General features: G+C 52.2%; 1 protein-coding gene across 1 annotated transcript; it reads left to right on the forward strand.

The window, feature by feature from the left end:
- The first annotated feature begins 897 nt into the window (after nucleotides 1-897).
- On the forward strand, nucleotides 898-25,644 carry LOC137165447 (LON peptidase N-terminal domain and RING finger protein 1-like). Its single transcript, XM_067566723.1, has 12 exons — nucleotides 898-1,544; nucleotides 8,903-9,021; nucleotides 11,875-11,997; nucleotides 13,086-13,229; nucleotides 14,116-14,266; nucleotides 15,505-15,619; nucleotides 16,745-16,859; nucleotides 17,582-17,703; nucleotides 18,157-18,315; nucleotides 19,023-19,185; nucleotides 19,895-20,041; nucleotides 22,423-25,644. Exons 1-12 carry the CDS (start codon nucleotides 1,238-1,240, stop codon nucleotides 22,618-22,620), a joined length of 1,863 nt encoding a protein of 620 aa, XP_067422824.1. The 5' UTR covers nucleotides 898-1,237; the 3' UTR covers nucleotides 22,621-25,644.
- The last annotated feature ends 268 nt before the right edge of the window (nucleotides 25,645-25,912 follow it).

The following is a 25,912-nucleotide window of genomic DNA, read 5'->3' on the forward strand; positions in this document are numbered from 1 at the left end:
ATGACACGGGGGTTACAGCCGGGAGGAAGGCGGGGGGCTCCAGGTACAGCTGCGGTGCAAACCGAGCGTGCAAAACCACCGGGAAACAAACGCTGCCCCCTCGTCCTCCAGCTAGGGAAGGGTTTTCCTGGCTCGCTGAGCGCGTCTCGGGCCGGGCACGCCTCAGCCCGCATTTACATGCGTTGCTCCGGAGGGAGTCAGGCCCGGCTTTGCAAGCGGACCCCTTGGCACCAGCCGCCGGGCTGCCCCGTCTCCCCCCCTCCCGCGGCAAACTCCAGCCAGCCGCTCAGCTCGGCTCGGCCCCTTATGAAACCAGCTCGCTGCAAAGGTCTGTTTCACAACAGGGCGGGCCCGCCTCCGACGGGCGCAGGCGCCGGGGCCGCATCACATGGGGGCTGCTCCAAATTTTACGTAAGGTCGGGTTTTGTGTGTGTGTGTGTGTGTGTGTGTGCGTGCAAGAAACCAACGCGTTGGGAAACCGGGCGGGGGTGCAACGCCCCCTCCCCCGACAAATCGCTCCTCGGGGCTGCTCCAGCCCCAGGGGGAAGAAGTGACTGCACCCACCTGCCCCCCCCCCCGCCTTCCTCCCAGTGAAGAGGAGGGAGCAGCCTTCCCCCCCTTCTCCCCCCCCCCCCAGGAGGGCAGCCGAAGGGATGCGCAGCGGGCAGCCCCAGAAGAGGAGGGAAAGCGGCTGCTGCTGCTGCTCTGTCCGTTGCATCCTGCTCTCGGAGCTGGCCTGACACCGACACACGCCGACCACTTTGCTGGAGGGGGGGGAGCGGGTTGCATTGCTGAGGATGCCCCCGGCCAGCCGCAGCCAGCCCCGGCGCGCGAGGATGGGCTGAGGGGCGCGCGCGCCGGCCGGCCCCGGGAGGAGGAGGAGGAGGAGGGGGGGGGATTTGCTCTCGTGCCCCCGGGCTGGGTCCCCGAGCCCTGGGAGGGGCTGGGCTGCCGGCGAGCCGGAGCCAGGAGGCGGCGTCGCAGGGAAGCACCTGCGCGGAGCCCTGGGCGGTGCGTGAGCGCGGGGCCAGGACGCAGCGGTGCACCGGGGGCCCCGGGGGCCAAACCCCCCTTTGCAAAGTGCCCCGGCCGGGGACACCCTCCCCGCCCGCTGCACGCCGCTGGCCGCGGGGCTCGCCTGCCCCCGGGGAGCATCGCCGCGCCTGGCCGATGCTGCGCGCCTGCCCTGGGCACGCTTAGTTCCCCCCACCCCCCGGCTGGCGGCTGGCGCAGAGCGATGGACGTTTTCCTCTGCCCCGCCTGTCACTGTCTGCTGTGGGAGCCGGCGACCCTCTCCTGCGGCCACTCCTTCTGCAAGCGCTGCCTGGGGCCAGCGCTGCCCGCCCGCTGCCGGCTGTGCCGGGAGACCTGCAGCCTGGCCGGCCTGCGAGCCCTGCACGGCAACGTGCTGCTGGGCAGCCTGCTGGAGAAGTGCGTGGACCGGGGGAGCAGGCTGGCCCGTCTGCACCGCCACCTGCAAGAGCTGCTCAGGAGCGGAGACTACAGGGAGGCGCTGCGGACAGCCCGGACGGGGCTCGAACTGGGTAAGCTGGGCTGGGGGTCGGGAGGGGGCTGGTCACTCTCTTGATCCAGGCACCAAAACAACCCCCCCCCCAAGTTCCTGGTTATGTAACTTCTCGCCTTATCGCAGCCTGCGTTGTGTAAACCGCCAGGCACGGTCCGCTTCGGAGGCTGCAGCCGTCCCTTCCTTGCTTTGCTGGTCATAAAGAGACGCTGGAGGAGCTGAGGCGGTGGGAGACCCACCGTCCAGACTTGCGAATGCAGCTGTGACTGCACGGGCTGTCGCTGCCTGGTGCAGGGTCAAGCCGGCATCATTTTTACCAGGCTTGCACATATGAAGTGTTTACTTCTCCTCCCCACCCCGCTAAAAAAAGGAAGACTTTTAAAGGGTGGTAACAGCCTTTTCATGCAGTTGCAAATATTTCTCTTGCAAGCCTTGCACAGCGTTTACATTATCCACCTGCACATCAATTGCTTCCCGCTGTGCATGTGAGCAGTCATTGCTCTTCCTTTGGGACCAACTTCTCTGGGACACTCTAGCAGGCTGGGGGTGTAGCTGCTAGGGGCAAATTCTGGTCATCGAAAGGGTTTTATGCGTGTAAGCGACAGCAGAATTCGACCCATTATTTGCAGGAGGGGCTGTGAGTTTATGAGAAGATGGGAGGGGACTAGCTGAGAACTGGAAGTTCAGTACACAGCGCTCACTCCAGCGATATTTCGGTCCCAGAGGAAGTGCTTTGCTCAGCTGGTCACAGGGCCAGTGTTGGAGCAATGTGCAAAAGGGTGATGAAGAGATGGAAAACGAGCAGCAGGGTATCCACCCACAGTCACACCTGTCTGAGCCACCTCCACCTCTCGGGAGAATACAATGCTGGCAAAGATTCTTAGCCAGGGTTTGACTAATCCCCTACTTTCCCACGACTCCAAGAGCCAAGGCTGGATCCTGCTGTCTTCTTTCAGGATTGATCTCCAGGGGAAATCTACCTGCAGGATCAGGCCCTAGATTTTCTGAGTATGGGAGGGAATGTGGGTTGTCCACGAGACAACCGCAATACTGAGCCATACTTGGTGCTTAGGTAGATCTTTGCATTTCCAGTGCACGGCACAAACATTAATTCATGAATCACCACAGTACCAGAGCCTGGGAATGGGGTGTATCTGTGTAACTAATCTGATGATGGCTAGGGAACCCTGGTGATGATTGTGTAACTGAGCAGATCATTTTATCCAATATATTAACAAAAGACATGCCTCACTTTTCATCATCGTGACTGCTTGATCAACAGTCTTGAAGCAAATGGATTCATGTGTGTTTATGAACATGTTCGTCACTGCTTTATTTACATCATGTTAATAGGGGATTTCTCGAAAAGAAACACCGAAAAAAAGTTCAGATTCCAAATCTTTGTTACACTATATATGTGCTCCAAAGGTCCCTGGTTCTATTATTCACCATCTCCACAACTTGTCTTTCTTTATTATTATCATTTGGATTACTGTAGCGCCTGCCTCCTGGTGCTAGGTGCTGTACAAACACATAGCAAATAGTCAATCCTTGCCCAGAAAAACTTCCCGTCTTGGTTATGGATACTGCCTGTCTATAAACAAAGTTTTACAAGGTATTTTCAAGGGAAAGGCAAAAGCACAATATGATGAGTAATGCAGTTAACCAAAGGCAGTGCTTGATCAATCCGTCAGTTGCCTTATATCAGTTCTGTCAATGAGCTAGTGAATGGTGTATCCGTGAGAACCGTGGCCCTCTCCTTAACTTAGAGTGACAATCAAGATACAAAAATATGATTAGACAATGACCACTGAAACGGAAACACGGAACAATAAGAACATCGAGCCAGATCTTGAACTTGGGGTGTAGTATCTTACTTACCACAACAAGCTCAAGTTTGCCAGCAGTGACGTGTGTCTCTGTGCACGTGGCAGATAAACCTGGCCATCCGTAGGCATCATTAAACTCGTAAATACTAATGGCCATGGCACTTTGTCTTTGCACTACGTCACCTGTCCCTTTCATGTGTGCGTAATGCAGTCACACCCTAGCACTTCCTCTCTGGCTAGCTCCTGGCTGAGGTGACAAATGAAAAATGAGTTGTGACTTCACCCTGGTATCCCTTTGTCCTCTTAACAAAACACACTGCTCCGGGCGGTTGGCAGCCTTGCCCAGGATTAGCAAGGGGCTGCTGCTACTGCTATTATTTGTATTGCGGTAACACTTGGGAGACCCAGTCAGAGATCACAGCCCCATTGTGTGAGGCCCTGTACACATAAGGAAAAGAAAGGCAACTGCTGCCTCAGAGAGCTCATTCTCCAGAATTATGACAATAGACAACAGGTGGGAAAAGAGCCCCACGCGGGAATGTGGGCAAGGTTACAGTAAAGCCATGTTATGTTTGCATGAATAAATGGTCTCGTTGGTCATCATCGTCACAGCCGTCTGCCAGCCTGGGCTGCGGCTCATTGGCAAAGCTGCGTCAGCGCGTCAGGCTGGAACGGCAGAGGATTCTGCAGGTTGGGCACAAGGTGCATTGGTAGAGTTGTGCGGCTGGGAAGCTTCCATAGCAAACCAAGCCAAAATCTGCCGCACACCCTGAACAGCCTCAGGCTTACACGGAGCGATACACCGCAGCATATGTTCCGAGCACTTAGGATTATTTTATTACGGAGAAGAGAGGGCTGCCAACATTTCAGCAACGCGCCGTCTTCCGGGCGGTTTTGCTAGAAGCTCTTCTCTGGAGTTAAATAACTATCAGTACTTGAAAAGCGCTTGTAGTTTGTTGCTCAGTTTTAGCCCAAGGCCTTTTTTCCCCTTTGGCTACAGGGCAGTCCTTGGCTGTGTTGTCTTAGGGCTATGTAACACTCACATCAAGCAGCAGATCTTTGCCCCCCTTAGTCATAAAATCATAGAAGTGTAGGGCTGGAAGGGACCTTGGGAAGTCACGAAGTCCAGCCCCCTGTGCTGAGGCAGGACAAATAAACCTCGACCATCCCTGACAGGTGTTTGGTAAAACCTTAAAAACCTGCAGTGATGCGGATTTCACAACCTCTCTCGGGTCCCTATTCCAGACCTGAACTGCTTTTATTAGGAAAACTCTCTAACTATACCTAACCCCAATCTACAGATTAACTTTACTTCTTCTGCCTTCCGTGGACGTGGAGAACAATTGATCAGCGTCCTCTTTATAACAGCCCTCAACACGTTTGAAGACTGTTACCAGTTCTCCCCCCCGTCTTCTTTTCTCAAGACTTTTCTGAGTCTGCACATGAATTGCAAGAGGTGGATGCCTGGCCCGCTGTGTTGAAGGACGGCACCACACCTGCCCTCGTTATGGCTTGGTTCTGGGTCGCTGTTGTCAAGCTCTCACTTCAGTGCACCACTACAGCCCATCTGAGTAAACCCCCTGCAAGGAGACGGCTTCCCCAGCACAGGCCCAGAGGCGATGTGGTCGGGCCGGCATTTCCGAACATTCCAAAGTTAGACTCTGGAGTTGCCGGAGAGTTGAGCCTTCCGGCGGGCACAAAGAGATAGGAGTCCCGGAAAGCCTCCAGTGTATTTAGTGCAGGGGTTAATTTTCTCTCTCTAACCTACCGGCTGTGGATTGCAGAGAAGGGTGGAGGACTTCACTGCCATGCTTTGGTTAAGCTTTTAGCCGTCAGCATCCATGTAACATTCTCATGAGGAGTGACTGAAAGAGAGAAAATACTCATAGACAGACTGTCTTGGTCAGGAAAATTATCAGCATATTGGGGATAGGTTAGGTGACCCCCTCAGCAAATTAATATACGGTATGACAGGTTGTCTCACGGAGCTTTCTAGCTATGTCATCAGCTGAAATCCAGCCTCAGTCAGTAGGATCTGAAAGCAATATCGTCTTATACTTATTCAGAACCTGAATGATATTAGAGTTTGGAGTGTGTCACCATGCCTCAGTGGGGTCACAGCTAAGATATCAGACTCCGGATAAACCATAGACTGGTGGTTATTCTTCCATAAGATATAGCAAGCCAGCAATAAAAGTAAACTTTTGTCTCACCGCACTGGTTAACAAGAAGTCAGAAAAGCAGTCTCCTTACATATCCCAGCCCTTGTTTCATCACCCAGACACCAGATTTTATGAAGAGTGGTTATTTAAAACCAATTTCATCAAACAAAAGGTCCTTCCAATCCCAAGAGATAAGTCATGCAGCCAGGCCACTGTATAACTTAGATCTTACCCAATAATCATGCTGCTGTCAGTCCTTTAGTATCTAATAGCTAAAGGTTTATTCTTAGGGAAAAAGAAATGAGAGACAATAAGGCAGATTTAAAAGGGTCAAAGAATCACACACATGCAATCATTGCAAAGTTATTGGGTCAGGTTTGTGGCAGTGGTGGAATAAATTGCCAATTTGCAAAATCTCTGGAAATGACCCAAACGGGTTGGGGGACATCAGACCTTGTTTAAAGCTTCCTTGTTTGAAATCTAATCCAAAGAAATGAAGCCGAAGATGAAGACAAGATGGACTTTGGAGATGGTGCAGTGACCTTATATATCTTCTCCCATGTGTGTGTGTGGATGCCTTCAGTGAAATCTCAGTTTGTGGAAAATTACAAGCCCAAAATGGGGTCACGGGTCACATGAGCAAGTCACGTGTCCTTGCATGCTTTGTTGACTCCTAGGAGCAGCCATTGTCCATGCTCTGGCTGAAAGGTTCACAGAAAGGCCCATCGGGTGGGGACAGGCTTCTCCCATGGTCTGTGGCGCGAGCTACGTGTCCTTAAGTGGACCATTAACTTGCCGAGTGCATTTACAATGGGATGTCTGACTTCACTGTACATTCTACCTGGCGGGTGTTACTCAGGAATGCGGGATGCCAGTACATAGTCAATATCCATAACTTCAGATACAAAATCTGTATTTCAGATATCAAATGGTATGTGAGTATAAAGAGCAAGTCGCAACTTTTCCATTGACACCTTACGTGACCTACTTTGCCTTAGTTTAGTGGCAATTGCATAACAGTGGTAGCAACAGTGTTATACATGGTTACATTTTAATCATACAGCATCCCGGGGTGTTAGTGAACAAGTATCCATGTGAAATCAGCAACACCCCGGCCGCACGAGGGCAGTGCTGGAAAAAAGGCAAACCTTAGCAGTGGTCCCCCCAGGTCAGCGGATGGGGCCCGCTGTAAAGCAGTGCTCCGCTGTGCTGCGTCTCTCCAGTAGGTAGCGGAGCTCTGTAGAACTGTCACTACAGCACCTTTCATTAGCGTTAAAGCTGGGAACGTCAAAGGCGCCCAGCCGCTATTAAAATGTCCCTGAGAATTGAATTCCTAACCTCTGTGGGCTGCTTTGGGGAATCTCACTCTCAATTTATACTTGAAAACATAGTGCCAGATTCTCCGCCGCTGTCAGTCGGCATAGCTGCATTGGAACTATGCTGATGTCCACCTGCCGGGACTTCTGGTCCATATTCCTCCTCCTCCCAGCCTCCTTGACATGGAAATCCCAAACACCTGGCCAGACAGACTGAGGCTGTTTAGCATCGCTGCTTGAGCCTAAGCTTCCTCTCAGCTGAAATGTTGTTTTGTAACGTCTCACAGCAGCATCCCTCGGTGACTCACACTAGCAGATGCCCCTGTGCCTCCTCTGGCAACAGCACACCACAGGGGCTATTTTTATTCTTTGTCCAGCCACTGAAGCACAGCTGAATCCCAAAAGACTGTGCTTCAGGTTGTCCGGAGAACAGCTGCCCCTCCCCAGCCTTCAAACCAGTAGGTCCTGTTCTTGAAAGGCAGATCTAATACGCATTGGCAGATTCCACTCCTCTGAGGTCTTGCATAAGAGATTGGGTTGATGGTGTCAGGATGAATTGGAGCAAAGGAAAATTTAAGGCTGGATATCTGGGGCGGAGGGAGAAGGGGAGGAGAATCCCAAGGTGTCTTAGATTGTCCAATAGTCTCTCAATGGATTCTGGCTAATAAAAATTGGCTGTGATTCAGCCTTGTTACACCAAGCATCTGAGATTAAAAAATGGGGGGAGCAGTTCAGCATTGGCAGGGAAAGAGACTAGATGAAACAGAAGCTCTGATTCCTTGTCTCTAACCATTCCTGGTTTGTACCTGATTGCTCTACTTGTTATTTTCTCCCTTTCCCATAGCCTGTGTCTATTCTCACCTATTTACATCATAAGCTTTTCAGGACAGAGACTGTCTCTTGCTCTGTGTTTGTACAGCACTGAGCACAATGGGGCCTCCATCTTGGCTGGTCCTTAGGCACTACCATAATAAACATGATTCATTATAATAAGGGTGGGTAGTTGAGATACCCCTAGTGGCTGGTTTTAAGTAGAACTGGTCAATGTTTTTCATGTGAGAAACGTTTTTCTTCAGGTTTTGTGTACTGTTTTCATTTTTCACTTATCAGTTTTCAGTTTTTTTTTTTTTCTTTTCTTATTTTGTGTGTGACGATTTTACCAGTTAGGATCGGACCAATTCACCGCATGCCAGGCTTCTACAAAAAATCGGAAATGCACAATAAATGAAAAGCATCTATTTTGAAATTGAAAAAAAATTTTTTTTTGAAAAATTTCAAAACCATTTTGTTAATACACTAATGTGGATAACATAATTCCGTGCAAATATTGGCAATCAAAAATGAAAACCGGGCCCATTTTGAAACCCAGCAGAATGAAATCTGTGAAAATTTCAGAGTTTTCATGAAAATTGTCTTTAGCTTTGTTGGCCAACTCTAGTTTAAGCCTAGTCTGCTTCTGCAGGCTCGTTATAAAATATTTTGGTTCGTTATAAAAATATTTAAATCTGTGGCTAGTGTCTGACTAGATCACCTAATTAGTTGAGTAATATCTCTTAGTCGTGTCTGATATTCCATTGTGCGTGTGCTAATCTGCATATTTATTGCCTTATAGACCCATCTGCACCTTGGCCTGAAATTAAGTCATTAACAAAGAATAATTAATGCCAGTGGTCTGAATTTAGTGGTGACAAAATCATGGTGTAAATTGATCAAAATTCAAGTGCGAGTGTATGTGACAAAACAGTGCAAATCTCACTGATTTGGCGTATAATGGGGGTGCAAAACAATTGTCAGTTGCAACTCTGTTTTATCCTCTTAGCTGGCTTTCCTCCTACACCCTCTCCTCCACTCTTTTGATGTGCAAGCTCTGCTCATTTTGCCTTCTCCATCCAATACCACGTCTGTGCAAGTTGCCACTGACACGGATTTTCTGATGTGTTACTCCTATCCCAGCTGAATTTGTCCAGGCGATTTCCATAGGACTTGCACCTGTTTGTGCTAGGTTTGCCGTGTAGAGGAGATATTGACCGTAGACCTTGTAGTAACAGCACCGAGGGCTTCTCCCTGCAGCTCCGGACGACGTTTCGCTGAGGCTGTGCCGGTCAGAGGTGTATGTGGCCCTGCAGCAGTATCCAGATGCTCTGGAGGATTTGGAGGTGGTGTGTCAGAGTGAGCCGGAAGAGGGCGAGGTGAGTCCGTGTGTGGCTGGCGGGTCTGCGCTGGTACAAGCGGCTGGACGGGGCGCCTGCTGCGGGCTACGAGGGCGCCTTGACATGGAACATGATGCGAAATGCTGAGCTTGAACTGGGGGACTGCAGGCCTCTGATTGCAGGGACGAGGTGATTTCATCCATGGGACTGTTAGCACTCTAAAGGGGGGGGGGTGTTAAAAATGCTGACCAGCTCTCCCTCCCTGCTTCTCCTAGAGGCCTTCATTTGGCCCCAGGATTCTCCCCCCTCTTGCTTTCCCACACCTCTCTACATTCCCCCCCTCTGGAGAGATTTAGAGCTGTCCAAAGGAGATGGGGGCATTTCTACAAGTATTTAAGAACAAAACTTGAATCCGTCAGCAAACATTAAACACTCCAGGACCGAGCAGGATCTACCCAGCAACTTATCTGCTAATGCATTAAGATTTGGCTCTGGAACGCAGAACCCACTCAGATTTCAGCTGTGGCAATTTGCCAGACTTGCACGGCGGCTCTCCCCTGTGTCCCAGGGGGATGTCTTGCAGACGGCAGCAAGAGATTTAGATCCCGAGAGGGGAGGGGGAAATTTGCCCACTGTACAGAGGAGCTAACCTTTGCATGCCAATACCTGGCCACTGCCCTGGGGCAGCTGGTTGTTGAGCCAGGATCATGGTTCCTTGGTAATGCTGAACTCACGCGCCCGCTCTGTGGGCACAGTCATCGGGTGTGGCTTGCTTGGAAACACACTAACCAAATTCGTCAATGAAGTGTGAAGTTGCAAAAGTAGAACGTGAACACGCCATTATGCTGATCGGGCCATCTGTCATCTCTCATTACGCCCAGTGCACCTAGATAACTCTATTGGGTTAAAAAAAAAAACCCAAGTAGTGCTCTCCACGCGCTATCTGGCATCCTGTCAAAGAACGTCTTTATTCAAGCAAACTCGTTGCTTGCACATTGCCAAGTTAATAAAGAGTTTCCAGCAGAGTGGAAGGAAAAGGTTGATTCCTGCTGGACTGGGGCATGGATCACAGGGTGGGTTAGTGGGGACACAGCTTGGGGCTGCAGGCAGAGGGGTCTTCATTATTATTATTTTTTATTTGTATTATCGGCTCCCCTAGGAACACCAGTCATGGACCAGGACCCCGCTGTGCTTGACACTGTACAAACATAGAGATGGTCCCTGCCCCAGAGAGCTCACAACTTAAGTATAAGTCAAGAGACACCAGATGGCTACAGAGAGACGGGGGGAGTACAAGGAAATGACAGGCAGTGGTCTCAGCATGCAAGGGGCCGAACTGTCGCCCAATTTTTTTGTAGGCATCCCAGAAAAGGAGAGTTTGAAGGAGGGATGTGAAGGAAAACAGTGACGTGGCTTTGGGGACGTGTATGGGGAGCTTCTCCCAAGCATGAGGGGCATCATGAGAGAAAGGACAGAGCAGCTTGTTTGAAAATGGAACAAGTGGGCGATGGAGGCTGGCATCATGGAATTGCGGGAGTCAACTTTTCAATCCTGAATGAGAGAGAATGGGTAGGGTGGGGCTAGACCATGAAGGGCCTTGAAAGTGAAGGCAAGCCACTTATGTTTGGTGCGATAGAGAAGGGGAGCCAGTGGAAGGATGCAAAGAGAGGGTGAGGTGGTTCATGTGATGGGGTAGGAAAATGCTCTTTGCAGCATTCTGAATAGATCTGAGCAGGGCAAGGTTGCATTTGGCAGGCCCCCCGAGAAGGATATTGCAGTAACCGAGAAGCAGGAGGATGACAGTTTCAGGGGTGTGGATGGGTTGCAAAGACTGTATCTTAGAGAGATGTCAGAGCAATCTGTTCCTGAGTGGAAGGAGTGGGAAATTGGGAGGACTTACTGCAGCTTTGTCAAGGACTTTCCAGTTTCTCAGCGTACAAGGCTGGGAACCCCAGCCCTCCTCTGGGTGTTTTGCCGGTTTAATTTGATTTGCTCTGGCTGTGTTGCATTTTGGAATAAAAGCCCCTTCTGCATCTTAAGCAGCCTTCACTGACATCTGTTTCCTTCTGTTGGCGCTTCTGCTGATAATGCACAGGAAGATTAAGCACGAGGAGCAGGGCAAATAGATCAAGATGTGGAGCCCTCTTGGGTTATGATCAAACCTGCCTGAAGGTGTAACGGTTAGTCAGCAGGGTTTGAAACTGGGTCCTTCAGCACCGCAGAACAAACGCCAGCACTTGAGCTTACGGAGTAAAGTGAGTAGCCAGCAGCAGTAGTAGGTTGCTATCCTATAGAAGACCGGCCATGTGATGCAATTCCCATTTTGTCAGTGCGTTAAAAACGCAGCCTCGGTAGGACTGGCCGCCCTCTTGTCTTTTCTATTTCTAACTTCTGTGATTCTCTGAGACAGAATCAGACCAGCCCTGAAAAAGGCCACCAGGGCAGGAGGCCAGACACCGGAGTGGGATGCTCACTGCACCTTCTGCCTTTTTTCATGGGCTCAGCCAAGCACCTGTCTCCCCACCTAGCTTTAATTCAGTTCAGTGGAACAAATTTCCGTGCTCTTGGAAGGAGGTTTCCACAGCATTACAGAGACTGCATTTCACCACACGTGGCTCTCGGTGGCCTTCCTGGGAGTAATCGCTCAGTTCCTGGGCCGTCTTAGAGGAAAGCGTAGGCAGCCATTTGGGAATTTTTTAGGGGATCCCACAAGGGGCAACTTGTGTTGGTGCTGCCTGATGTGTTGATACAATGAAGATGTGGGTTTCTAGGGCTGCCAGGCTAGCGCCCCTCAGTGGCACAAGGTTCCCTTTAAAAGAAAACGACCAGCTGGTGATTAATGCAGATGGGAAGGTGCGAGGGCTCTGTCCTGTTTGCTTTGCTCCCCTGCAGGGCTATTTCAGGAAAGGAAAGGTGCTGCTGCAGATGGGACAGAAGTCCGAAGCCTTGCTGCAGTTCCACCATTGCCTTACGCTGAATCCCAGCTTCCCCGCTGCTCAGAACGAGATGGAAAAGGTGAACGTGCACGGGGCCTGTCAGCCCCGGAGCCAGGCTCCGCTTTAGACCTTCTCCAGGAGGTAGAAATCCCTGGGCATGGATTTCTGTGCCCTTGAATTAGGCCGCAGGGTCGAGCGATGAGACGCGCCTTTCCTCCCGGGGGCTGGGCATCCTGCTCCACAAAGCTGCAAACCCTGCCAGCGTGGGAGTGAGGAATAGCTTGTTCCCGAGTGAACTGTAAACAGGCTTCCTTTCCCTCCCACCAGCCCGGGCAAAAGTCTTGTGGTTTTCCTGCCAAGAAAACGGCCTCTCAGTTCGCCTCTCGCCTTGGCAATGCACCCTCGGCCCTGCACCCGTGCTGGGAGAAAGTCAGAGGAGACGCTTTGAAAAACAGAATCCACTGGTACCCGAGCCCGCCGCTGTTTGAGGCACACCAGTGGCAATGGTTAAGAACGAGCAATCTCGCCAGCCCGGCGTTGTTACCGGCCCAGCCTGCGGGTGGTCTCGGTGCAGATCCCGTCACAGAAATCACCAGGGCATTTGGCACCGATTGGCTACCCCCGGCAGCCTCCCCGGGCATCGAGCCAATGGACATTTTACCTGCGTCCAAGGCAGGGGCTGCAGATGGGGCAGTTTGCACTGCTCCAGTCCAGGTTGTGTGCATTCTGTTGCGTCCGCCAGCGCCGCCCGTCACCACCCCCATATTTGCTCTCTGCTGCCGCCCTTTCTTCCCATCTCACTGCGCTACCCGGGCATTAGTTTGACAATGGGTAAAACTGGTGTGTCACTGCAGCCAGAAACCAGGGTTCTGCCCGGTGATAGGAAGAGGCTTTGAAGAAGAGAAATTGGGTTTGGCTCTTCATCTCTATCCTGTCCTATAGCCATCCTAGACTCGTGGGGCTGGAAGGGACCTCGAGAGGTCTTTTAGCCTGGTCCCCTGCACTCAAGGCATGGCTGGAGTTTGGTCCTGCCTAGCTTCTAAAATATCTAGGGTTTTGTGGGGGGTGCAGGGCAGAAGGTGTAGACTCTTCATCCTCTTATCTAGAAGCCACATTAGGGTTTGCTTTCCCTATGCCAGAAAAGTGACGCATCTCCTCTGCCTGCAGATCCTCACGCTGGATGATTCCCCGCTTCCAGGCTCTGTCGTGGAGCTACTGAGTGCTGCCAGCTTGGACTTTAAAAGCTCCAGCTCAGGGAAGGAAGGAGCCGGCACTCCGTTAAGGCCCTCTTCTGGAGCAGAATACGTACAGGTGAGGACGTGTGTTTGGGCCAGCTCTGGTTACGCAGCCGAGCGCGGGAGCAAAGATCAGGTGAAGATAGTCACACAGGTGTGAGACAGGAGTACTGTCATATGCACAGTGTATTTCTCTGGGATTGGGAAGGGGGTGAAAGAGAGACTGGGGGGATGTGGCTAGCAGAGATTCAGCACAGCAAAGGGGGGGACAGAACTGGTGGCAAACCAGGAAAACAATATCCTAAATGTGCTGATGGGACTGGGCAGGGATGAGAATTCACCCATTTTCCATATTTTTTTCCCTGCAGTATTTTTGTTAAGCCCAATTTTTTTCCCCTCCAAAACTTGATTTCAGTCAACAAAAGATTGACAGAAGATTTAGCTCATGTCAACAATTCCCCCTCCTCCCTTCGCCAAGTTTAATTTTTTTGGGGAAAAAAAAGGGGGGCAATTTTTTGATGAAAAGCTTTACGTGAGTCAAAATTCAGGTTTTGATTAATGATTAATTCATCCTTCGCTTAATGAAAGGTCCTCTCCTGTTGTGACTTTATCCTGTCCAGGAGATCCCACCAGTTGCAGAGGGACGAGGAGACGGGAGTATGGTTTCAAACACACCCAAGGAGTTGGGGGAACTTGGGGAGAATAGGCCTACCATGTTTTGACCACAACACCAGCATGCATGATAGGTGCCCAATTTGGATAATAAGGGGACAGCGTCTTTGTTCTCCTCTACAGCGCATGTGTGGGTCTCTTAGCGCTCCCATGCCCAGCAGGAATCTACCTATAATGATGTGTAGAAAATCCTTCCCCCGCGGGACTCAGCTGTGCAGACGTGGCTTGTGGAATTCAGGGGAAGCAGGGAAATGAGGTTTGACTTGGTTTTTTTTTTTTTTGCAATCTAGGATCCAGAGAGAGAGACGGAGGATGGGAAGGGGGAAGCTTTGTCTGAGCTTAGCCAGCTGGAGCCACGAATTCCCCAGCGGCCTGCCTGGTGGCCGAGAAGAAGGAAAGACTCCGGGACTTTGGCAGAGAGGCAAGAGGGGAGATCATTAGGTAGGTGGCCGAGCAGGCGTCTAAAAGCCCATCTGAATGTAGGTTGGAGTTGACTTTGGAAGCACAGCAACATGCGGTTCTGAATGCCACCCCTGCTCCTGGGTCCTCTCTGCCCACGCGGTGGGGTGGGGAAGAGAGAGATGCCCAGATCAGTGCCTCACTCCCCTGAGCCCCTTGCAAAGACTCCTCAGCGGCTGAGCATTGCCTTCCCTCCTCCCCTCCCATTTGCACTGTGAATTCCACTCTTATCTCAGACCCACGCCTGCGCTCCCCCACACCCTCCGCATTTGGCAGGCGCATTTCCCCATGCGTGCTCTCGCTTGGAGAGGCGGCTGTTAATGCTGGCTCCAGTTACAGCGTGTCCTCTTTAGAGACAGGCTTAAAAGACAAAGCATGGCTACTTTGCTCCTGGAGGGCCTGAACCAGAGCCTCCAGAACTCAGTGGAAATGTTCCCGAGGTCTTCCAGGGGCTTTGGATCAGACCCTGCGTTCCTCAGTGAGAAACACGTCACGTCACAGACACACCAGGTGGGGGGGGAAAGCTTTTCTGCAGTGTGAACGTGGCAGGATGGCTGCTGTGATATGCACATGCTATTAGATAGCTTCCTCTAGCACTTGGGCTTTTAATCTGCAAAGCATTGCACGGTATTAACTCCTTACACCTCATACCACCCATGGGAGGCAGAGAACGAGGCTGTGTCTACACTACCGCTTGTGTTGATATAACTTATGCCACTCGGGTGTGAATAAATCCCCCCTTCCCCCCCGATAGACAAAAGTTACACCGACAGACACAGCGGTGTGGACAGCGCTGTCAGGAGGAGAGCTTCTCCAGCCCGTCGACATAGCAACCGCCGCTTGTTGAATTATGTCGACCAGAGAGCTGTACAGCGGCGCTGCTGTGTGCTCTCTAGTGTAGACGTAGCCTTTGTTTCATTCTCCAAGTGGGCAAACAGAGCCAGAGGGATGAAATGACTCACCCAGGCCACGCAGTGACCCAGCACCAGAGCAGGAATTACCGCTCCCGGTCTAACGCTTGCTTCATTAGAGCTGATTTCCAGGCCATGCTGCCTGCTATCATGTTCCATGTGAAATCCACCTGCCTGAAACACTGTGGCTGTGTTCTGCAGGAGGGCAGGTGAGGTGATCAGAGTGCTCTCTTCTGGGCTTAAATCTATGAAAACCGCAAAGCATTTCTCAGAGGGCAGCGCTCTTTCTTCTGCTCCTTCTGCCACTAGGTATTGGGGAGGAGACAGCAGCAGATACGGCAGCAGCAAAACCCAGCCATCACCGTCAGCCGGAGCTTGGGGACCTGCTGAGCGTGTCTGACCTGGAGTGTTCCCTCTGCATACGGTGAGTTCTTCTTTGTCACCAAAGGGCGTTTGCAATGATGGACAAACACCGACTGGGAGCCCAGTTTGCTGGCACAAATCTTTTGCTCACATCTTGCTGCTACATTTTGCATCCCGCGTGCCAAAGCGAAATGAGGGACACACGACAAAGCACACACACAGGAGGCGGGTAACGATGTGTGGTTGGTCCCAGTGGTGTCGATCGCAACTTCCATCTCACGAGCCAGCATTTCTAGTGCCCGCTGCCTAACTCACTGTAATGAAGACACTAGGCTCCCGAAGGCTGAGGCTCTGAAGTGAGGGGTGCAGTCCATAAGTGGGGACCACTGAGAGTCTCTCTGGGAGAGAAACTCCAGGACTGGAATAGCTGGGGGTGATGCAAGTCTAAACGGAGGTGCATCAGCAGAGCTGCGTGTGTGGAGGGGAGGAAACGGGTACAGAATGCAGCCCGCCCCCAGACTGGCTTGTTTGATAGCACGGAGCAGGGACAGGGCTGGGGCCATGCGTCTGAGTGAGCTGATAGTCAAACAAAGCGGAACTCGTTCCAAGAGGTGTGTTAAAATAAACTGCATTATCCACTGAACCCTTTGAGTACCTGGAACAGTTGGGTCTTGCTCATATGCTCAAGGTCAAGTTGGTCGCCATAGTCAGGGTCAGGAAGGAATCTTCCCCCAAGCCAGGCGGTCTGGGACCTTTTCAGTATCCTCTGCACATGGGGCATGGTTCCCTGCAGGGATCATGAGGATACGTCTGAGCTAATCAGTTCCCTGCCACTGCAGGGCATGGTGGCACCTCGGGCTCTCCTGTACTCAGTACCTGTGGCACACAGCAGTTTTGTCTCCTGACATGCTTTAGTTTAACTGAAGTCATTGGGCTTGACCGAGGGGCATTGCGGGGAAAGCGAATGGCTTGCGTTCACGCTGGCTGCCCAGAGAACAGGCATGTTTTGCTGACATACGAAACCTTCAACACCCAAGCACCTGCTCTCTCTTTTTCTCCTTCCTGGGCTTTAGGCTCTTCCTTAGGCTGAGTCGTGGCGGTGCCACTAGCTGGCCGGTAACTCCACGCACCCCTCCCTCGCCCTCCTCCTTTTGTCTTGCTCATTCTCGTGCCTGTTGTTCTGCAGGATGCTCTTTGAGCCAGTGACCACACCCTGCGGCCACACCTTCTGCAAAGAGTGCCTGGAGCGCTGTCTGGACCACCGGCCCAACTGCCCGCTCTGCAAACAGAGTCTCCGAGAGGTAGGAGGAACCTCGGGCGACGCCCCGGGTTGGAGCGGAAGGGAGATCGGAGCACTGCTGTTAGCACACGCCAGGACTTGATGGGGCGTGTGATGGTCACACACACGTGCGCGGAGCCAGTACCCCCTCTGCAGAGAACTGTGCTAGCCGACCCACAGCACAGTCCTAAGTCAGACCCTCCTTGCTTGGCCGAGATAACCATCGCACGCCCCTTCCAGTCCACGGAGGAACTGGGCATTTATATGGATCACATACATCTAGGGTTATAATCGTAAAGGCTGACCAAAAAAATGGAAGGGGTTTAAAACCTCAGGCTTCAGGGATTAAAGGAATCTAGCAAATAGGGATTAAGAGGAGACCATCATGAAGCAGATTAGTGCAGGGCTTTCTTGCACCTTCCTCTGAAGCGTCTGATATTGGACACCGTCAGAGACGCGATGCTAGATTAAATGGGCCATAGGTCTGATCCAATCTGGCAATTCCTTTCCTATGATACCTAATCCTGTTACACCTGTGGGAAAGCATCCTGTCGCTGAAATGGGAGGGGGTCTGTGTCCTCGAAAGAAGAAGACCATAGGCTTTGTCCTCGGCGTTCTTTGATCTGAAATTGCCTTTGGCTCCAAGGAGTGTGGGGATAATTCCCAGTTTCAGATGAGCCCCTGGATTTCCCTGGATGTTTTTGTCCAAGGTTATAGACTCTTTTCTTTTCTTCTTTATTCCAGTACTTGAAGTCTGGGAAGTACAACCCCACGGTGCTGCTGGTGGAGATCATGGCGGCCACCTTCCCATCGCAGCTGGCAGACAGGAAGCAGGTGCACCAGGCTGAGATGGCCGAGCTCTCAAAGTAAACGAAGAACGTCTTCAATACGGGGGCGGGGGGAAGGAGGGGGCACAGCGGGGGAGTGTACATTCACGTACAGTAATGTAACGGGTGGATTTCTCTGAGAAGCTGCTGCCTGGTGGGTTAGTGGGATTGTCTCCATTGGGTCTCCATATCCCATTTTCCCTGGCAGATTTATATCCCCTAGGATAGTCTGCGGGGATGCTTTAATATTCTGCCAGGCCAGAGCTTTGTGTCTTCCGGCATCCCTGGGTGGAATGCAGTGTTGCCGAGGTGGTTTGTGAGAACGGCAAGGCCCCCTGAATCTAAATGGGCTCGCTCAGATTGGCGAGACTCCGTCTCCTCCGCTTTTCCAAAGGGCACCCGGGCTGCCCCTCGCCACGGCCTCCTGGAGACGGGCTGACCGGCAGGAAGTGTCAAAGCGGTCACTTCTGTCCCTTGGTCCCCTTCCCGCAGCCTGACCAAGAACATTCCCATCTTCGTGTGCACGATGGCTTTCCCCGGCATCTCGTGCCCCCTGCACATCTTCGAACCTCGCTACCGCCTCATGATGCGGCGATGCCAGGAAACTGGCACGAAGATGTTTGGCATGTGTATGTATGAGAGTGGGAAGAGGTGAGCAGCAGAACCAGGCCCCAAGTGCAGCTGTGTTCTCACTCGTCCCTCTGTCCGTCCCTTCCTCCTCCCCCTACCCACTCTTCATCCTCTCAGGCCTGTCGACCCTCCTGTCTTTGGCTGGAGATGTCTCAATTCCCGTGGCTTTGTTGGCCAAAATACTGGCCTGGTAGTCTAGGGGTCCTGGGAGGGGCCCGCTATCAATGCTGGAAGAAAGGTCGCCCAGTGGTTGGGGATCTCCCCTGGGATTTGGGGGCCAATAGGAGCAGGGCCATGCCTAAAGCTCTGCCAGTGTTGTCTCTTGCGAACCCTCACAATGAAAATGAGCCCCAGGGACGGGGGTTTCCCAGGAGGCGGGGGAAGGAAGCACCTCACAGAGTCCGAGAGGCACCCCTCGCGTTCCTTTCAGAGCACCACTGGCAGGGCTCCAAAAGACAACCTCGCCCTCCGTGCACCTCCGGTGGGAGGACGGTGAGCGGCCCATCGGGGTCACAGGGGTAGGAGATGCTCAGGGCTCCGGCAAGGATGTCGGGGAGCCCGGAGTAAAATATATCCAGAGAGCCATCAGTAGCGTAGCGTGGGCGTAATTCAGCGTCCCGGACGCTGGAGGAGTCACTCGTCCAGCCAGCGACTGTGACTTTTTCTTCTCTTTTGCGGAAAGCAGCTCTGACATTGCCCACCCCCCCATCCCATCCCCTCCGCTCCAGTTTCACTGACTTCGGCTGCATGCTGGAGATTCAGCAGATCGAGTTCCTGGCCGACGGGCGATCCCTGGTGGACACGATGGGAAGGCGTCGCTTCCGGGTGCTGAGCCGGGGACACAGGGACGGCTACCACACGGCCGATATCGAGTACCTGGAGGACGAAAGGGTGAGAGCGGGGCTTTGCGGGCTGCTGGGCAAAGGCACGGCCGTGGGTCAGATCGCCGGGTGCCATGGGGCAATCCCAGAACGGTGGGGGACGATCTCTCCAGGCACGTTTCTGGGGGCCCAGAACGTCCATTTGCTCTGCTTCCTGGGTTGGGAACGGGCTGGGGTTTCCAAGAATGGACGTCAGCCATCTTCCCCGCCTTGGCCTCCTCGCACCGAAGCCTGACTATCACCCAAACCATCCGCAACTCGGTGCTGTGGGCCAGCTCTGTCGTGGAGGGCATCCCCTCCCGCCGCGGCGGCCCCCATTGCCACCGGGGAGCAACGTGGGCGGTGAACGAGGAACCGGTGCCGTGCGCTGGGGTGGGCGGGAGCTGCCCCCATCCATGGGCGAGGTGACCCCGGCCAACTTCAGCGTGTTGCGGCCTTTTGAGGAGCTGCTCGCTGGCCGCCCTGCGGTGGGGGCTTGTGGCTGGAGTGACGGCAGAGTCATGCTGGGTGGGCACTGCCTGCTCCGCGGAGGAGCGTCGCCTTATTCGTGATGCTCCTGTACAGACGACGTGACAGAGCCAGTTTCTCTAAAATCCCTGTCTTGCTTTCCTCTCCGCTGCTGTCTTTCCACTCCTCCGCTCTCTCCCCCGCCCCCATCTCTCCTCCCCTCCCCTGCTTGCTCCCCTTCGCTCTTCCTTCTGGGCTGCCCCGCCGGCCAGGTGGAAGGGGAAGAGCTGGCTGAGCTGCAGCAGCTGCACGAATACACCTACCAGCTGGCGCAGAGGTTTTGTGAACATGGGGATGCCGCCTTGAGGCAGATTCTGATGCACCGCGGACCCCTGCCTGAGATAGAAGAGGACATCCAGGTAATGAGGGAGTCACAGTCTAGACCCCTACAGCAGGGCTGCCTTCTTAGACATAGAAATATAGATTCCATAGACGCAGAGGCCATCATGATCCTCTCATCTGAGCTCCTGCATCATGCAGGCCAGGGTTCCTGCCTAGAGCCCCGTGACCTGTGGCAGAAGTAGGGCATATCTTTAGAAAGACATCCAGTCCTGGTCTGACGTCTCCAAGGGAAGGAGAAGCTGACACATCCCTTGAGGAGCAGGTGCTATAGTTAATCCCCCTGCCTGTTAAAAATTTGCATCTGGTTTCCAGCTTGGATTTAGCTGACTTCACCATGGGATCCCTTGGTGCCTCCGTCTGCTAGATGAAAGACCATAGCGGAGATCATAGCAGAGAGATTGCTGTGTAGGCTCTTAGAGTCTGTCATCAAATTGCTCCTTGGTGATTTCTCTTTGATCAGCTAAATAGATTGAGCCCCTTTAGTTTTTCACCGGAAGGTGTTCTCCCGAGTTTGCAGATTGGCTCTGACTCCTGTCCGATTTCTCAGATTCTCCCGTGCGCCAAGCAGCAGCCTGTCATTACCAAATGAAAGGTCTGGGGAGGACCCCTGCAGGTTGAGCCTGAGGAGCATTGGCTGAGCTGTGTGTGGGGAGCCCAGGACTGGAACAGCAGGGGATTCTGCAGCTCATGCCATCGTACATTAAGAGAGTGTGGGGGGGAGTGGAGCTGGCACTCCACGCTACTGAGAAAAAATATGTGGGTGGCTATTTTCCTGCCCAAATATTTATTTATTGTCATAGAGTCCCCATTGGGGATCCAAGCCCCCTTGTGCTAGGTGCTGCACACACCTAATCAAAAAGGTCCCTGTCCCAAAGAACAATGTAGTAATCTCTCCTTTTTGAAACAGCAAGAAGTTTGAAGATAGTGATTTGGTCAGAGGGAAACTCAGGTCCTCTGCAAGCCAAGGGGCCAGCCCTGCCCAAGATGAATTGCTTGGGGAACCTACTGTGAGCTCCTGACTAAATCCTGCAAGGAGCGTGAGCTTGAGCAGAGGCTAGGTCCTTTCAGGATATTATATATCTCAATCCCAGGTGCATGGTGATGAGTTTTCATGGACATTGTCCTGGCTAGATCCAGCCACTGCTCAACCGTAAGACATGTGTTTGGTTTTAGAGTATCCGCTGAGAGACGAACCATTTCCCGCAAGGCTCTTGCTGTTTTGTGCGAACCCTGGAGGTGACAGATCAGTCGATGTGTCCTGCCTGGTCTAGTTTTTGCTATTTAGAGAGGATCTTTCTTCCCCAGCATTCATTTTAGTGCTGATTTGTTAACCTCAGCTATCTAACAGTTTGCCCACCTATATTTTTAAACTGTTCTTGGAAACCAAGCACTGCATTTTTTAAGATTTCCCAAGAGACCTTCTCTGAATTATTGCCTGGGAACTGAAATGCCTGAGTTTGAAAACGCATACCAAAAAAAAAACCAAGTAAATGTTTGTGGTTCCTCAATGAAATGGCATTCTTGGCTAGAAACGAGATGCCCAAAAGACTGGAACTGGCCGCTTATCACTTTCTTCTGATGTATCCAGATTCTGCAGAACACAAGCTTTTGTTTTCTTAAGCAAGTAAATTTCTAGTCCTACGGGTTGCAGAGATAGCCTTCTGAGTGTGACTGGATCTTACACTGCCTTAGACAGCCTGAAACAAGAGGCAGGCCCTGTCCTCATTCACCTCACTGGGGTGTCTTCTCTTAAACCTGATTACGTTTTGAAGAGCGGTTTTTTCAGATGACTTAGGTACTCAATTGTGCACGTAACTGGCATGAATCGGCACTGCCGTGCTGCATGCAATTCAAGGAGCTGCACGTGCAGATGACCGAAAAAAAGGCAACATAACATTGGTCCTAAACATACCCTGGTTTCCCACTGAGAAGGCAAGAGTCTCCTTAATACATTCTGCAAAAGCTGCTGGACATAGTACGTCCTGCTATTGGGTGCCACCCCACGGGGTTGTGTGGATATAACAGGAGAGGATCTGGCCCCGGCCAGCAAAGCAAGAAGCTATCTGAAGACCCAGAAAGTGGTTTATTGAGCAAGAAATTGCCATGTTTACAGTCCCTTTTCTGGCCAAAACTGCACTCTGGGACACATGTGGTATATTTGTCTGAATCTTTCAGTTCTGGAATCTGAATTCTATTATGCAACGGTCTCGGCCCTTGACGGGAACTATGATGTCCAAGGGGACACCCTGACTAACAACAGTCTGATGGGGCAATCCTGTCCAGCAGGGGCATAACACCTCCTACAGGATATCCCACCCACGTCACAGGCCCTACTGCGTGAGCTCCTGGTCAAGCGCCTGTCCTGGTTCTGAACCGCAGCTTTCTCTCTCTCCCCTAGGCCCCCAAAGATGGACCAGCTTGGTGTTGGTGGCTTATCTCCATCTTGCCCCTGGACTCATCCGACCAGCTCAGGCTGTTTTCCACCACCTCGCTGCAGGCCCGTCTCACTCAGCTGAAGCACATCCTCACCGGCATGCTGGCGCGCCGCGATTACGGCCACCAATTCTCAGACCTCAGCCCGAGAGGAAGAATATAAAATTCTGGGGCCTTGCTGGCACCTTGCCAGCTCACCCAGCACTTTCTTTGGGAGGGCCGGTCAGGGGTGGGGTGGAGACATCGCCGGTTTTATTTCTGTGTTTGTTCTCTGTGTTTTTACTGTCATTTCACCAGCACACCGACCTCAGCAACTGGCTGCATGCAAACCTCTCTGGCAAAACGCCGGAAAGAACACGAAGGTAGCTGGATTCCTTGATCCATTAGTGACACCACACCGTCCACGCAGAGTCTTGATTAGCTGCTTAGGGGATTTAGGAACGCCTCAGTAGATTTAAGGAAGGCAGCACGTGTGAAGGTAGGGCCAGGTTAAGGACACTGGCTTGCCTCTAGGAGCCAAAACCACATGCCAAGGTATTTTGGCATTGTGGCGAAATCCCTCTAGAGGGCAACCCAAAATGAACGCCGGGATCTCATTGATCTTCACAGTTCAGCTTCTAACAGCCGCTTCTGGCCAAAAAACCAAAGAGAAGTTGCTATTTTAATATACCCAGTTCAGTACGTTCCCGTCTTTCAGGTTTGCTTCCTTCTCTGCTTTTGTTTGGGCGCCTGAATTTGCAGGAAGCTTCTGCCCCAAGTTCTGGCTGGCCGTGCTAAGAGATGCTGCCGGGTTGCTCTTGCGAGGGTCAGGGACCCATTTCTCATAGACTTTAAGGTCAGAAGGGATCATCGTGATCATCTAGTCTGACCTGCACAACGCAGGCCACAGAACCTCACTCACCCACTCCTGTAATAGACCCCTAACCTCTGGCGGAGCTACTGAAGTCCTCAAATAATAATTTAAAGTCTTCAAGTTACAGAGAATCCACGATTTACACCAGTGACCCGTGCTCCCTGCTGCAGAGAAAGGTGAAAAAGCCCCAAGGTTGCTGCCAATCTGACCTGGGGGAAAATTCCTTCCTGACCCCAAGTATGGCGATCAGTGAGACCCTGGGCACATGGGCAAGACCCACCGAGCAGATACCTGGGAAAGAAGTCTCTGTAGTAACTCAGAGTCTCCCCATCTAGTGCCCCGTATGCTGCAAGAGGAATGCCATGGAATGAGAAAGGCAGGGAGAGATGGTGAAATTAGAGATGTGCTAAAGAGGCCATGTTTGGATCTGGATTGGGTTTAGGCTGAAGTTTTGCTTTTGGGCCCGAAGGGATTGGGTTTGAAGTCAAGCAAAATCTCAGGAGATTTGGCCCACAAATGATTTTACGAGATTGCTGATATCTTGAGTGGTGGAAATCCCATGCGATCAGCGTTTCTCATGCTATTTCTGCCATTTCGGGGTGACATCTCTTGTCCTGAGATTTTTGGCTGCAGTTTTGAAGTGAGGTCAGAAGACGAGGCCCTTCCAGTTTTGGAAGCAACCTTGAAATGAAACCCATAGGAATGGCTTTGGGACTTCAAAACAAAGGGGTTGAGATGAGAGGATCTGCGATTCTGCTGGCTAGAGATGGCCCTGTGATGCCAGGGTTGATCTGGATCAAGCTGCTCTGTAGCAGGAGAGCAACTGTCTGAGCGCCTACGACGGGTTTCCCCTTGTGGCTTAATACAATGGAATGAGATGAAATGTGGAGGAAATGAAGCTCAACTAGAACTTTGGGGCAGCCTTTTTTTGCCGATGATCTAGACTCGGTAGTTTTCTCTCCCAATAGCATTATTTCAATGGGTTTGGGTTCAATTTCATTGAGTGCTTTAATTAAAAATAATCAGTTCGTCGCTGGGTTACAGATTTGCCGGGATCTTATCCCTGCCTTTCCCATCTGCCCCAGCTACCATCAGGGGGCGCCGTGTGCTATTGGGAGAGGAGCCAGCCTAGGCCATACTGCCTTGCCTGTTGCCCCATGACTGCTGGAGCCAGGTGGGGCTATAGGGTTCTGCACCGGATGAGCGCTTCCTCTGTGTTTTCCATGGGTCTCCTTTGGGGCCATATCCTCAGCCACTCCCATTTACACCAGCAGAGCATCTGGTGTATTGCCTCTGCTCTAGAATGGGTCCAGGTTATCCTCTCTCCCTGTGTTCACAATTATTTGTTACCACGTAGGAAAAGGACTGAGAATCTCCGGCCCGTCTGCCTGCTCCACCCTGATCTCCTCAGTTGGTTCAGGTGTCTTTGCTCCCCCCGCCACTCGTTTCCCCCCCTCTCCTGTCCTCTCCAGTGCTGGGAGCTTTGATTCCCTATTTCCCAACAAAGTGCCTTGCTTGCAGGATGACAATCAAGATCAGCTAAGGCCTGCAGTTCCGAAGATGCTAAAAACAGAAGGGCAGGGCTGAGTTGAAGCTGGATTTTTGTCTTCACATCTGGACTTGTCACTGGGTCCACTGTAATCCCTAAAGGCGACCTTCATGCAGGGACAACTGTGAGGGTGGGGGTCTGGCTGCCTGACTTTTTCGGGAGCCCCCGGAGGCCTGGGTAGGGAGAGAGTGGCAGGGCTGTCAGTGCAGACGGGACCTCGGTTTATTACAAAAGGGATTTGCTGCTGCTGTAGGGAATGGAAATACAAAGGGAGTTTGAAAGCCAATGACAAATGCACAGATTTCTCTCCGCTGATCTCTGGGAAGTGCCTTTATTTTATTGGTGGCCGGCACGGTCCGTTTGCCAAGCTGACCGGAAGCCCTTTAAGCGCTGTGGTTTCTGTTTGCCCCATGGGCCCCTTCCTGTGGCCTCAGCCTGCAGATTCGACTGGCCGATGGGTTCACCCTGCAGATAGTTCCTCCCTAGGGACCCAGCCGGTTTGCTGTCACGCCTAGTCCAGGCAGCACATGCAAGAGGTGGCAGGGGCAGTTTCTGAAAGGCGCTTGCCATTTAGCAGTAGCGATCTAGCTTAGCGATCTGCAGGACCCCTGGATGGTCACCACCGGAGCTGCTTCTCCTTCCATGTCTGCGTCTGCTAGAGAGACGTTTAAATCGCTCCAGTTCGCCTGGAGTCCCATTTGGATTTTTATTAGTGGGTTTTTCCTCTTTGGACAAACTTTTCCCGTATCGTCAAAGAAATAAAGGAAAGTGTTTTTTGTGTTGTACCTGTTTGAACGCCAGCTGGGTGGGTTTGGTTCCTGTAAGTCGCCCGATCAACTTGGAGCGGAAGCCCTCGTGCGTCTACCCGGCCCCTGGCAGACAGATGGAAAGGTAACGCCATGGCCCTGAGACGTTCCCAGTCTGGGGGGGCACAGCACAGGCAGGGCCGGGGACAGGAGATCGGGGGCCGGAGAGTGGAAGGCGGGGTGCGTCTTAAGGAGAGGGAGGGTGGTTGGCGCAAAGGAGGAGGGAGTGTGAAGACGAAAGGGAGCG

Source organism: Emydura macquarii, unplaced genomic scaffold (genome assembly GCF_026122565.2).
Source record: "Emydura macquarii macquarii isolate MOO-44397 ecotype Brisbane River unplaced genomic scaffold, CSIRO-AGI_Emac_v2 contig_2768, whole genome shotgun sequence".
Classification (NCBI taxonomy): Eukaryota; Metazoa; Chordata; order Testudines; family Chelidae; genus Emydura; species Emydura macquarii.